Source organism: Microcaecilia unicolor, chromosome 11 (assembly GCF_901765095.1).
Source record: "Microcaecilia unicolor chromosome 11, aMicUni1.1, whole genome shotgun sequence".
Classification (NCBI taxonomy): Eukaryota; Metazoa; Chordata; class Amphibia; order Gymnophiona; family Siphonopidae; genus Microcaecilia; species Microcaecilia unicolor.
In genome coordinates this window covers 61,503,340-61,515,864 of record NC_044041.1, presented here as the reverse complement: position 1 = coordinate 61,515,864, position 12,525 = coordinate 61,503,340, and the positions used below count along the sequence as shown (strand labels likewise).

The following is a 12,525-nucleotide window of genomic DNA, read 5'->3' as shown; positions in this document are numbered from 1 at the left end:
GGACCAAAATCCACCACCCTAACCACTAGGCCATAATCAATTTTGAGAAGAGCATAACTCCATTGCAGACGCTGAACTATCTGGATGTTCTATTCAACACAGCAAGGGAGAGGATCTTCCTCACAGAACACAGGAGGTCGTAAGTGGTTCAACAGATCTATCTACTCAGTTAAGGCAGGCTCAGGTTCTGGGACTACGTCCAGGTTCTGGGGTCAATGATGGTGGTGGTGATGGAAATTCCAAGGGCTCATATGCAGCCATTTCAGAATTATCTTCTCAGCCGCTGGTCTACAGTGTCACAGAAGTACGATATTCATCTTCCTTGGATGCTGGCGCTCCCTTTTTGATAACACAATGGAAGGTAGTGACAATGGATGTCAGCAAGTTGGATTGGGGAGCTCATTACAAGTTCCATCTGGCACATTGCACCTGTATGGAACAGGGGTTTTGGTGGTCGATAAATTACTTGGAGCTCAGGGCAGTGCGAATGCCTTACAAGACCGCTTATATCCACAAGTAAGGCAGAACCCCCAGCCATCCGATGGTGGTGGAGGCAGCCTCCCTCATGAGTTGGGCAGAGATAAATCTTCACCGCTTGTTGGCAGCTCATATCACTGGGTCCTTGAATGTAGAGGTGGACTTTGTCAGCAGGCACTCCTTAGACCCAGGAAAATGGGAAATAGGGAAATATCCAACCAGGGTTATTAGCTGATAGTGGCCAATGGGGTTCTCTGTTTTGGGACTTGATGGTGACAAAAAGTAATACCAAAATGCCCAAGTTCTTCAGCCGTTTGAAAGAACTGGATTCAATGGGATTGATGTCCTACTGCAGCCCTAGCTGGAGACACATTTACTGTGTCTTGCCTTCTCGGCCCGTGATTAGGCCTTGCGTACGCTTTGTAGCGCTATAGAAATGCTAAATAGTAGTAGTAGTGTTGAGAAGGATCAAATTGCACCGGGGAGTTGAATAATTCTTGTAGCCCCAGATTGGCCAACGTCCATAGTATGTGGGTCTGATTCAACTGCTAGATGGGGATCTTCTCCAACTTCAGCAGGTACATGGCCTAATGAAGCAAAGTCCGGTTATTATGGAGGTTCTGTGCACCCTTTGGTCTTACAGCTTGGCTGTTGGAAGGGTTTGGTTGAAGCAAAAAGGTTATTCTGATTTGGTTATTGCTACCTTGCTTCAGGCTCGGAAACACTCTGCATCTATGGCGTATGCAAGGATGTGGAGGACATTTGTTGGCTGGTGTTCTGAGCTTGGATTTTCTGTCTTCTGCTTAGATCGCGTACATTCTATCGTTTCTCCAGGCAGGCCTTCAGAAAGGATTGGCGTTGTGTTCAGGTTGCGGCTTTGGCCAGTTTCAGGGGCCTGACCACAGAAGATGTCTTGCGCCTCACCCAAATATTGTTCGATTCTTGTGGAGAGCAGGCCGCATGTGACCTCCCTTCATATGCCATGTCCAGAGTGGAACCTTAATTTAGTCCTTCTGGCTCGTCAGAAGCCTCCTTTTGAGCCACTCTGGAAGGCCTGCTTGAGAGATCGTACGCTAAAGACTGCATTCTTGGTGGCTGTTGCATCGGCTCGTAGGGATTTGGAGCTTCAGGCTCCATTGGGATCCTTTTCTCTGCTTTTCAGAAGGGGGGGGGGGTCTCCCTGTGTACAGCTTCTTCCTTTCGTCCAAAAGTGGTATCAGCATTTCATCTCAGCCAATCTGTGGAGCTTCTGTTCTTTTTCACAGAGAGGATAAAGAGGCTCAGTATTTTTCTTTGAAGCTTCTCGATGTGCATAAATTTCTGGGTTTCGCAAGTCAGATAGACTGTTTGTGCATTTTGGTAAGCAGAAGCCTGGTCTCATAGCCCACAATTACTAGATGACTGAAGGAGACTTGCATCAGCTTATTTGCTTGTGGGGAAGCAGGCTCCTTAGGCCTTGCAGACTCATTCTATGAGGCGTACAGAGACATCCTGGGTGGAGACTACCTTACTGTCTGTGGCAGATATTTGCAGGCTGCGACATCATCGGCGCTGCATACCTTTGCCAAGTACTACAGAGTGGACATTGCAGTTTGCTTGGAAGCTAGTTTTGGGACTTCAGTCCTCAGGGCAGCGGGCCAGGATCCAACCACTCTAGAGATTGCTTTTAAACATCCCACAGGTTCTGGAATAGTGGGACACTACGTAAAGGAAGGAGAAATAAGGTCTTACCTGATAATTTTCTTTCCATTAGTCTTTCCCACTATTCCAGAGGCCTGCCCGAAGTTTCTGAGATGTTTAGTCGGTTAGAAGTAATGAGTCAAAAAACAATTGTCACCTTGCATAGTGCTTCCTGCGTATTTCTTGTTCTCTACAAGTTGTCCAGAGATGAGAGAGGTCCACAAATGTTTGCTCTTCTGGTTAGTGATAGGTTAACAAGTTGTTAGTGTTTTTATTCTGAGTTTCTCCTTACTGCTTGTCTACATAAATACTGAGGAGCTGGATGCCAAGAGAGATTTCCCAGCTTAGTTTTCTGTTCTCTCCTCCACCTGCTGGTTGATGGACACAACTATCCCACAGGTTCTGGAATAGTGGGAAGGACTAATGGAAAGAAAAGTATCAGGTAAAGACTTAATTTCTCCTTTGATAATATACCTTTTGACAAGCATTAACAAAGTGGTATATAGATTAAGACCCAAGATTTTAAAATATAAATAAAAACTTGACTAATGAATGCTGCCTGGATTACTAAGTGATGCTGGATCGAGATTGCCTAGAGCTGTCAGTTTTTCTCCTCTTGTAGCCCGAAGTGAAGCTTTCTGTGAAGTTTACCAGCCGAGAGCTAAGTTTGAAGAGGCTGCCATCCCGGAAACAAACTGGAGTTTTTGGTGTCAAGATCACGTTTGTTACCAAGTAAGTGTTGCTTTCTCCCGAATCTGCACCCCCCCCCCCCCCACCCCCAACCCTGTCCTAGATTCATATTGGAGAAACAGGGTCTGTAGAGGTAGATGAGAGGAACACAGACATCTGTCTTTTTTGGTTTTTTTCTTCACTTTCTTGTTTACAGAAAGACTGTTGGGTGGGACACTTTGTATATGTTGGCAGAATATGGAAACACAAGGAGATATTAAAGGTAGTGTAACAGGATAATATAGGTTTCTTGTCTCCATTCAGAAGATGATTCTAACTGGATATGACCCATTATTTATTTATTTAGACTTTGTACACATCTTTTTCATTAGTAGCTCAAGGTGAGTTACATTCAGGTACACTGGGTATTTGCTATTAAAGCTACAGTTACTCATGTTGGTACCCACTGGGAGCCTTTTACCAGTACTTTGAGAGCTGCTTCCAAGTGGAACAAATTTTGGGAAGATACTTGTCAATGATTTCTGGGCTTTTTCTTAGTTTGGTTATCCCAATGCTTTTTATGTGTTTTTAAGCAAACATTTGGCATTGCTTAATACTATGTTTTATATTTATTAGCCTTTACTGTATTGGTTTTATGTTGGATGTTATGTTTTTGTTTTTTGTAAGACACTTAGGGGTAAGCAGGGTGTGACAGAACAGTGTGTTTTAAACCTGTAAAATTGCCTTTATTAACTGTTGAAGTGCATTTCTCTAATTTGGCCAGCAGATGGTGCATGTTTTATGTTAAAGCTCTTATAGAAAAATGCATGCCTTCTTTTAATATCACTTAGTGAAGAAGTGAATCTACAGTACTGTGAGCAGTATACTTTTAAAACTTGTTGACTGGGCTCTGATTGGCCTGGAGTTTGAAATTGTCCAGCAGTTGTTGCTGGCGGTTGCTTCAGTATTAGCCCAGGAGAAAAACGAGACAGATCTCTTTGCTGAGGCTCGGTGAACTATATGCTCTGGTCATCCCGGGTACTGTTTAGACAGTATGCAAATGTTTAGTTAGTATCATAATTGATCCATATTTCAGTTACCTGTCTTTGTACTATTTTGTTCCACTGTTCAATATTTTTAAAAGAATAAACGTAATTATTTGCCCTGCTTGTCTGGACTGATAAAGAATCTTGGTGGTTTGTGTGTTGGGTCTGTGAGTGCTTTCTGGAAACTGTGAGACCACTGGGAGTGTGGCCTCAGTAACCTAGAAATCACTGGGGATACTTTGAGAATGGGAGACTCACCCAGAGGCGGTTGCAACCCAGTCGGTGGATCGGTGGAAGGAGGGTGCTTGTGTAGAGCACAAGCGGCAAGTGCAGGCTGACCTGAGCTGTGCTGGGGATAGACCCTCTAAGTGGTCGTGGGGTAACCCCAGGTGGGTGGCTAGGCATTTCGTGACACAGGGTATAAATAACAACAAAACATAAAAATGTTTCAAAGCTAGTTCTCCAGAGATAGGGGCTTCTTTCAGTGCTCACCTCTCAGTCCAGGCCTGTGATGAGGTATACTGATGGATGCTCCTCTTTTCCCCCCAAATGACACTTCTAAGAGCTCCTGCCAGTAGGGGATTACTTTATCTGATGACAGATCTGTGCTGGTGGACCCACCCTATTTCCTAAAACTATGGCTCTCCTTGTCCTAATGGGATAAAGGGCTTGGGGATCTCTTGGGTCTCAATAGACCTGACTGTCCTGGATCACTGTGGAAAAACATGGGGCCGACCCTAGGCTTCAGTAATCTGCTCATCCCGTGTACCTAAGTGGCCCTGTCTAATGCCAGCTTCAGCTCCTTCTGGCTGATCTGCACCCTTGCAGAATTAACAGAGCAAAGATGCTCATGAGAGATCCTCTCCCACTGCAGGAGTAAATGAACCATTCAGCCTCTGGCAGCCAAGATCCTGCAGTTCCTAGCCATGTGGGGGCTCTGGATTCACAGCTGTCTCCAACCCAAAACACCTGTGTGTGTAGGAGCACCATAGACCTGTGCTCTCATTTTGGAGGGCAGCTTTCAAAGTGATCTAAATGGGTAAAAAAGCATGTCCTTCATCAGTGCAGCTGAAACTACAAAAGTTTGAGCTATGTACACTGTTCCTCTAAGCTGAGTGGACCTTCTACCTACAATCCTTCCAGTGAAGGGGTGCTGTTTCATTATCACATTTTCAATAGTGAGGGACAGGCAAGCTCTGCATGACTCCAGGGAATCTGCCTGTCTCTAGCAATTTGAAAACACATTATTGAGGCATCACCACCCATTGGGATCAATGCAGTTGGAGGACACCCGCTCAGCTTAGGTGGAACACGTTGCCACATTGAGAAGAGGCTTTTCCAGAGTTTTCCAGCTATTTCCCGAAAGCGAAAGGTGCAAGTGACTGTGCTTTGTGGTGTCTCAAAGCAAAACTACACAGAGACTTTAGCTTTGAAAATTGATGCAGAGCCCTGAGCTAAAAAGTATGTCTGATCTTTATCCAAACAGTTTGCTATCTTTATTACAATGTGAAAAATCCAAAGAAAAAGTGATGCGTCCCCCCTCCCCACCCTGAAATGAATATAGGACACATTAGGACTGGGTTAAAAGAAAAAAAAAAAAAACTTTTCTACTGCCTGGCATGCAGAGTCCCAGCTCCCTGTTTGCCTCCAGAGTTGTCAGCCCTGGGCATATTTCGTGCCCCTTTCTATACTCTTCCTTACTGCTTTTTTTGTTTGTTTGTTTGTTTGTTTTTTGTTCAAGAACATAAGAAAAGCCATGCCTCTTTTTATAAAATTCCTTCCTATTTGAAGTTAAAAAAAAAAAAAGTATATATGGGAAAAGTCTTCCTCTTGGAATATGCATTAATTTGATTTTCTAAAATGTTTCCTGGAGGAACATTATATCTACCTTAATATTTTTTGCCTTTCTCAAAAGCAATTGCCTGTTTATCGGTAAATTTAACCCCTTCACATTGAGGGTGGCAATATTTTGTAACGCAGCCCCCCCCCCCCCCCATTACATTCCTCTACTATCCATAGAGTCCTCCACCCTTAACACTCTAGCCCTGAACATATCACACCTCTCCCCTTCCTGCCGGTAATTAATACATCTATATCTTGTTTAATCTACTTTTTTATTGCTGAGTTCCAAAAAAGCAAATACTTTAGCAATTAAAATGTTACGGCTAAACACCAATAAAGATGCACTAAAAGCACTTTCAAATAAAATATCTGTTCATGCTTATAAGTTACATAAATGGTTCATAAAAGATCCCATTTGGGAATGCTATATGAAGTTCCAGTATCTATAGGTATAACAGGCATTCATTCACCATACAAACAGTGCAAGGGTGGAGACTGGTTCTTAGCAAAGACAGAATTAGTTGGTGATATTCAGCCACCATCAGAGGGCTTTGCAGACAACAGGACAGCAAAAAAACCTGTCCTACATTAAACCACTGAGCAATCCAGAAATTACCACTATTTTCTATTGCTAGTCATCCAAGTAATGCTCAGCGGGGCTGCTGCGGGGCTTAGCTCAGCATCCGCCCCCTGCATTTACTTTTACAACTGAGCTCTGTTCAAGTGTACAGCGCTGCGTATGTCTAGTAGCGCTATAGAAATAAGTAGTAGTAGCTCTGGATTTTTCTCCTTCCTCGCTGCCTCAAAAGTCTTTGTTTTTCCCTGCATGGCCGGGCTGTGCAGATACTCGAGCTGCAGCTTGCAGAAAGTTGGGGATGTCTCACGATTTCAAGTCCCATGGGATTTCCCCAACCTCCTGCACGGCGCAGCTCAAGTACCTGCAGAGCCCAGCTGTGCAGGGGAAGACAAATTCTTTGAGGCAGCGAGGAAGGAGAAAAATCTGGAATTCAGTTGTAAAGATAAACACGGGAGGGGGGGAGAGAATGCATTTTTAAAATGCTATGGTGTTAAAATGAACTTGGCGCATTAAAAAATGAATGCGTTAATCACATTATTAACGCGTTAAATGCCCACTCTTTTTAAAAAAAAATCTTTATTAACATGGAGTGCGAGCAAACAATTTCAAGCTATGTAAAAATAAACCATCTACAGAACCAGATCTTGGTTTTGTTCTACATTCCTCAGTTGTTCGTCCTGCAACAGATGTGCTGTGCTGGTGGCAGGAGTTCCAAGCAGGGAACAGGCAGCGAATGACAGTTTTGGCCACACATGGGACCTCTGTTGTGAGTGGTAGTAAGAGACGAGCAGAATTCCTTGTCTGAGCTCGATATGTATGTATTCACTTTGTTAATCACTGAAACTGTTTCCTGGTTTTCGAATAAGTCTCTGAAAAAAATCTGCCTTTGATTCTTCTTGTTTTGGATGTTTTAGCAGTTTGGCTGCAACTCTACTGTAGCTTCTTGTTCTGCTGTCCATGTTCACAGTCTGTTTATGGCACTGTTCTACCCTTCAACTGTCATCTGATCTAAATGACCCTTCAGCCTTAGATCCAGCAAAGTTGCTGCCAAATGTGTCTCTGTAGCCATAATTGTAAAATAGCAATCTGGGTGATCTACAAGACAATCCTTTAAGGATGTTATCACATGGCTTGGCTGAGCTTGCATTTGTCAGATGCCGTCCCAACTATTTTGTTGGGACCACCAGATGTAGTGAAGGCTTGCTATCTGTCGACAGTTCTTTTGTAGCCCTGTTAAATGGTTCCAACACCATAACTTCTGCTAGCAGGAAGTCGTTGACTGCATACAGTTTGGTCAGGAACTGCTTATTTGCACCTTGTTCGGTGGCAATTGCACAACTCCTTCGTATTCTCTACCACAAACTTCAATGTCAGTAGAATGCTGTTCCACCGAGTTGACACTTGAGTGTTTTCTTCAGTGAAGGGTTGACTTTTATTCGCTTTGTGCAAGGAGGTGGTTACACTCGGTTTCTTATAAACTACTTATCTCACTGGGGAAGTCATTCAGGTCAGTTTTTGATAGCTGGAGTCCATGAGAAAGTATGAGACTGAGCTTATGATCTGTGCAATCTCTCCAGACCTCATCTCAGAATGCTGTTTTCATATTAGCTGCATTATCAGTCACGTGGATTAGACTAGCTTGGTGGAGATTATATTCTGCCAGAATGCTCAGAATAAATCGTTGAATATTCTCACAAGTTTATCAGTGGTCTCCCTCCTTGCCAGAATTGTTTAAAGCATACACCAATTTTCATCAAGGTGAGCTCCTGTTTCAATTATTATTATTTTTTAAGATGAGGTGTTGGTGTGATGTTTTAATCGAGGTATGCAGCAGGACATAATCTGGTCCCCATCCTTCTGGTAGTAATGACTTTTTTGTCCCCCATCCACACAGATTTCTGTGGGTTTCCCATTGTCCCTATCCCTGCGCACACTTCTAGAAGCAATGTCCTCCCCACCATGTTGGCCAGATCTCTCCTACCACTCCTTACCCCGCAAAGACAAACCTAAGTAGGTCACGTGACGCCATGGTGCAGGGCTGACGCTGGAAAGCTAGGCTCCGCGCACATTCACCCGGAAATCAGATATTTTGACTTACCCAAGGAGCGAAACGCCACATTTTCACTCATAATCGGTGGGAGAGCGATTGGCGAGTGGAGATCGAGTGGAGAAACATAGAATGGCAGCGAAATCGGTGAGGAGAGAGCGAGACAAATCGAAACTGCCAGAAAACAAGATGGCCGACCAGCGAGATCCTGGAGAATTTGCGGTGGGATCCGCATGGCTGACCGAAATCACGGCCGAGGTTACAGCGGCGGTCGAAGCTGCGCTGGACAAAAAACTTCAGCAATTGCTCGATCGGACGGAGGAAGCTCATGAGCGTATTGATAGTATAATATGGAGCTAGATGAAGGTTTACAGCGGATTTCAGAGATGGAGGAGACGGTAGGGGCGCAGAAAGAGATCAACAAGAAATTGGAGCGGAGAGTACAGGATCTGGAGACAAAGATCGATGATATGGAGAATAGGAGCAGGCGAAATAACCTGCGTCTGGTTGGGCTTCCAGAATCGCTCATGGATAAAGATCTGCCCACCTTTTTGGAGGATTGGCTGCCGAAATCATTGCACTTAGAGGACAAATTACAGAGTTTTTGTATTGAAAGGGCTCATAGAGTTGGGCCTCCGAGACAGCATGAGAACAGGCCGCGAGTAGTCATACTAAAATCTCTGAACTTTCGACATAAACAACATATTTTGGAAGCGATAAGAGGAGGCAATACCCTCACCTACCAAGATAAGAAGATCCTGTGTTTTCAGGATTACTCCCAGCAGGTGCAGGCGAGGAGGAAGTCCTTCGCACCTATATGTACGGACCTTTTCAATAAAAAAATAAAATTTGCGCTCCTATATCCGGCTAAGCTGCGCCTCACGATCAATGGAGTCACCAAATTTTTTGACACAGTTGAAGCAGCTAAAGCATACATTCAACAACATGGGGGTGAATAGACCCTCTAAGAGGAAGGATATAATTACAGAAGCATTTTCTGGAGCTTTACAGGACAGAGGTTTAATTGAAACTATTTTGCTATGGAAAACCACCCTTGGGAAACATTTTTGATCTCTCAAAGATTGAACATTGAATGATGAAACAGAGATTTAATTAGACATGTTCAATGCTTGAATATATGGGATCTTATGACGATACAATACACAGATGACAATGGGGAAATAGACATGGACTGTGGAATATAATATGGAATTTCAAGGTCGTACGAGCATGGAGAGGCGGAATGCAAATAAGGCTGAAAGACCACACAGAACTGAAACACAGCACAGTATGCTGAACTATTGAAAGGTGGTTGCAACAGAAGATGATCAAAGACTGGTATATGAAAAGTGACCTGTTAATTTGTGAATGAGTAGGTCGTTAGGAATGGGAAGAGTTGGAGGGGTAAATGATAACTGTAGGGTGAATGCAGGTGTTAATAAGTGACTAGTTCTTTGAACAGGAGGGAGGGAGGGAGGACTTGAAGGATGGGAGATGGGAGGGAGGGAGGGGGGGATGGGAGATAGGGAGACATATAGAACTTGGCTAACAGATTCTCAATTAGATACATGGAGTCAGAAGAGAACCATGAGTGAGTTGAATGATGAGCGGCTGCTTGAACAAATAGTAGGAGTGGTGCTGCTGGGACACCATGACTGCCCTTATGTGGATGTGGAATATTGGTTGATGCATAAGCGAGATTTGGGAGACTGATGGGATTAAGGATATACTCCTGGAATGTGGGAGGTATCACATCTCCCATTAAGAGAGAGAAAATATTACATAGTCTCAAAAAGAAAAGAGCAGATATAGCACTCCTCCAGGAGACACATCTATCGTCTCAGGAGCATCTTAAGCTCAAAACCTGGTGGGTGGGGACAGTATTGGAGACCCCTGCGGTGGGGAAGAAGGCGGGGGTAGTGATATTGTTCCATAAATCACTCCAGGTTGAGGTGGGGCAGCTGTGTATTGATTCTGAAGGGAGATACATTCTGGCACAGGTCAAGGCGAATAACACAGCCTACCTCATTAGTAACATATATGCCCTAATGTGTACAGTAAGAAATTCTTCCATACTCTCATAAGCAAGATGCAGCAATTTAATGTTCGAAGAAGATAATTGGGGGTGATTTCAATGTAGTAGCAGATCCCACCATGGACAAATCACATAATGTAGCAGGTGCGAGAGGGGAGATGGATAAAGGTATCAATTTGATGTGTGGAGCTCTGGGAGTGGTTGATGTGGGAGGGTTCTTAACCCAAATACCAAAGATTATACGCACTATTCTAGAGCTCACCACACGCAATCACGAATAGACTACATACTGATAGATGAAGACAGCTTTGCAGATATCATGGAGGCAGCAATTGATCCTACGATAATATCGGATCATGCGGCAATATCTATTGAATTTAAAGATCTGAATTCACAAAGCAGACAGCTTCGATGGATATTTCCCTTGGATCTGTATTATGATCAGGATTTCAGACCATATATTAGGAGAAAATGGGAGGAATATGCACTGTACAATGCATCTCATACTGATACACCAATATTGTTCTGGGAGGCTGGGAAGGCTGTGTTAAGAGGAGAGATTATAGCATACAGTGTCGGAAAGAAAAAACAGAGAGATCGGGAGATCATTAGATTGGGGGAACAGTTGGTGCAATTGAGGAGGGCATATGGACAAGGGGCAGCAAATCATATCCGAGAGCAATTGTTAGCCACTCAGGTAAATTTAAATGAACTGCTACATCAGCGAGCCAGTAAATCTGTTGAATATTATAGATATCAATTGCATAGATTTGGAAATAAACCAGGGAAGCTGATGGCAGGGCTGGTGAGGAAGGCGAAGGGGCAGAGGAGAGTGTTGGCGGTCAAGACACAGAGGGGGAACCTAGTACATGATGATACAGAGATACGAGAAGTATTTAAAGATTATTATGCTAGGCTATATGCCAAAAAAGACGAAGATGATTTAGACCCTGACATATATTTAGAGAATATCAACAAGACAAAGATCTCAGAACAACAGAAAAGTGCGCTAAATACACCGATTGAGACTGAGGAGGTCCTTAAAGAAATTAAAGCTAGTGCTTTACATAAAGCTGCGGGGCCAGATGGATATAGGGCTGAATTCTATAAAATATTAATGCAAGACATAGGAGGTCCCTTAACTAAAGCCTTTAATAGATCAGTTGAATCAGGGGAACTTCCACAGTCTTTGCGACTTGCGGATATAGTGGTATTTCCAAAACCTGAGAGAGATCCAACTATACCAGACTCATACAGACCAATTTCACTGATTAGTTATGAAGCTAAGCTGCTAGCAAAAATTCTGGCCTCGAGATTGGCAAAAGTGCTTCCCAGCATAGTTGCAACTCCTCAGGTGGGATTTATACAAGGGAGACAGAGTGGGAAAAATATTAGACTGATATTGGCATCAATAGAGAATGTGTGCAGAGGGGGTAGAGATTCCCTATTGATCAGCTTCGACGCCGAAAAGGCGTTTGATCGAGTAGAGTGGGAGTTCCTGTTCGCTTCATTAAGAGTGTACGGATTTGAAGGCTTCTTTACACAAGCAATCTCTATATTATATAAGAACCCTATGGTGAGAGTGCAGGTTAATGGAGCGTACTCTCGAATTTTGTAATTAATAGAGGTACCAGACAGGGATGCCCTCTGTCCCCTTTACTGTTTGCTATTACGCTAGGACCCGTTGGTCAGGGAAATCATAGATAACCCTGAGATTGAAGGTTATAAATTTGGGAACCAGAGAATTTAAGATCTCGGCGTTTGCCGATGACATTTTGGTTCATCTAGCTAGACCGGAGAGCTCGCTACCGGTGTTGATGGAGGTTTTTGAAGAATATGGGGCCTTTTCGGGATTTAAATTGAATTTCCAAAAGTCAGAGGGATTGCCCACAACTAATCAGGTAAGGGAGAAATGGAAGGGTAGGTTCCCACTGAGATGGGCGAACAAGGAATTTAAATACCTAGGCATAACTCTAACAAGTGATCCGAGTAGATTATATAGACAGAATATTGATAAGTTATTGCAATATACGCGCCACAAACTAGCAATATGGGAGGGACTACCCTTAACTTTATGGGCGAGTGGGTTTATTTACGATGATACTTTTTCCAAAATGGCTCTATGTATTAAGACAGTTGCCACTAGTTTTAC

The 12,525-nt window shown here is 43.5% G+C and overlaps 1 protein-coding gene across 2 annotated transcripts in view; it reads left to right on the top strand.

Moving 5' to 3' along the window:
- Nucleotides 1-12,525, top strand: part of BCR (BCR activator of RhoGEF and GTPase) — an 80,139-nt gene that overhangs the window by 56,134 nt on the left and 11,480 nt on the right. For both annotated transcript variants that reach the window (XR_003943758.1, XM_030218006.1), the window contains exon 18: nucleotides 2,780-2,889. Coding sequence is in view for 1 of the 2 variants with exons in the window: in XM_030218006.1 (XP_030073866.1) it covers nucleotides 2,780-2,889 (110 nt within the window). In the remaining variant the exon portion in view is untranslated. The remainder of the gene's footprint in view (nucleotides 1-2,779; nucleotides 2,890-12,525) is intronic.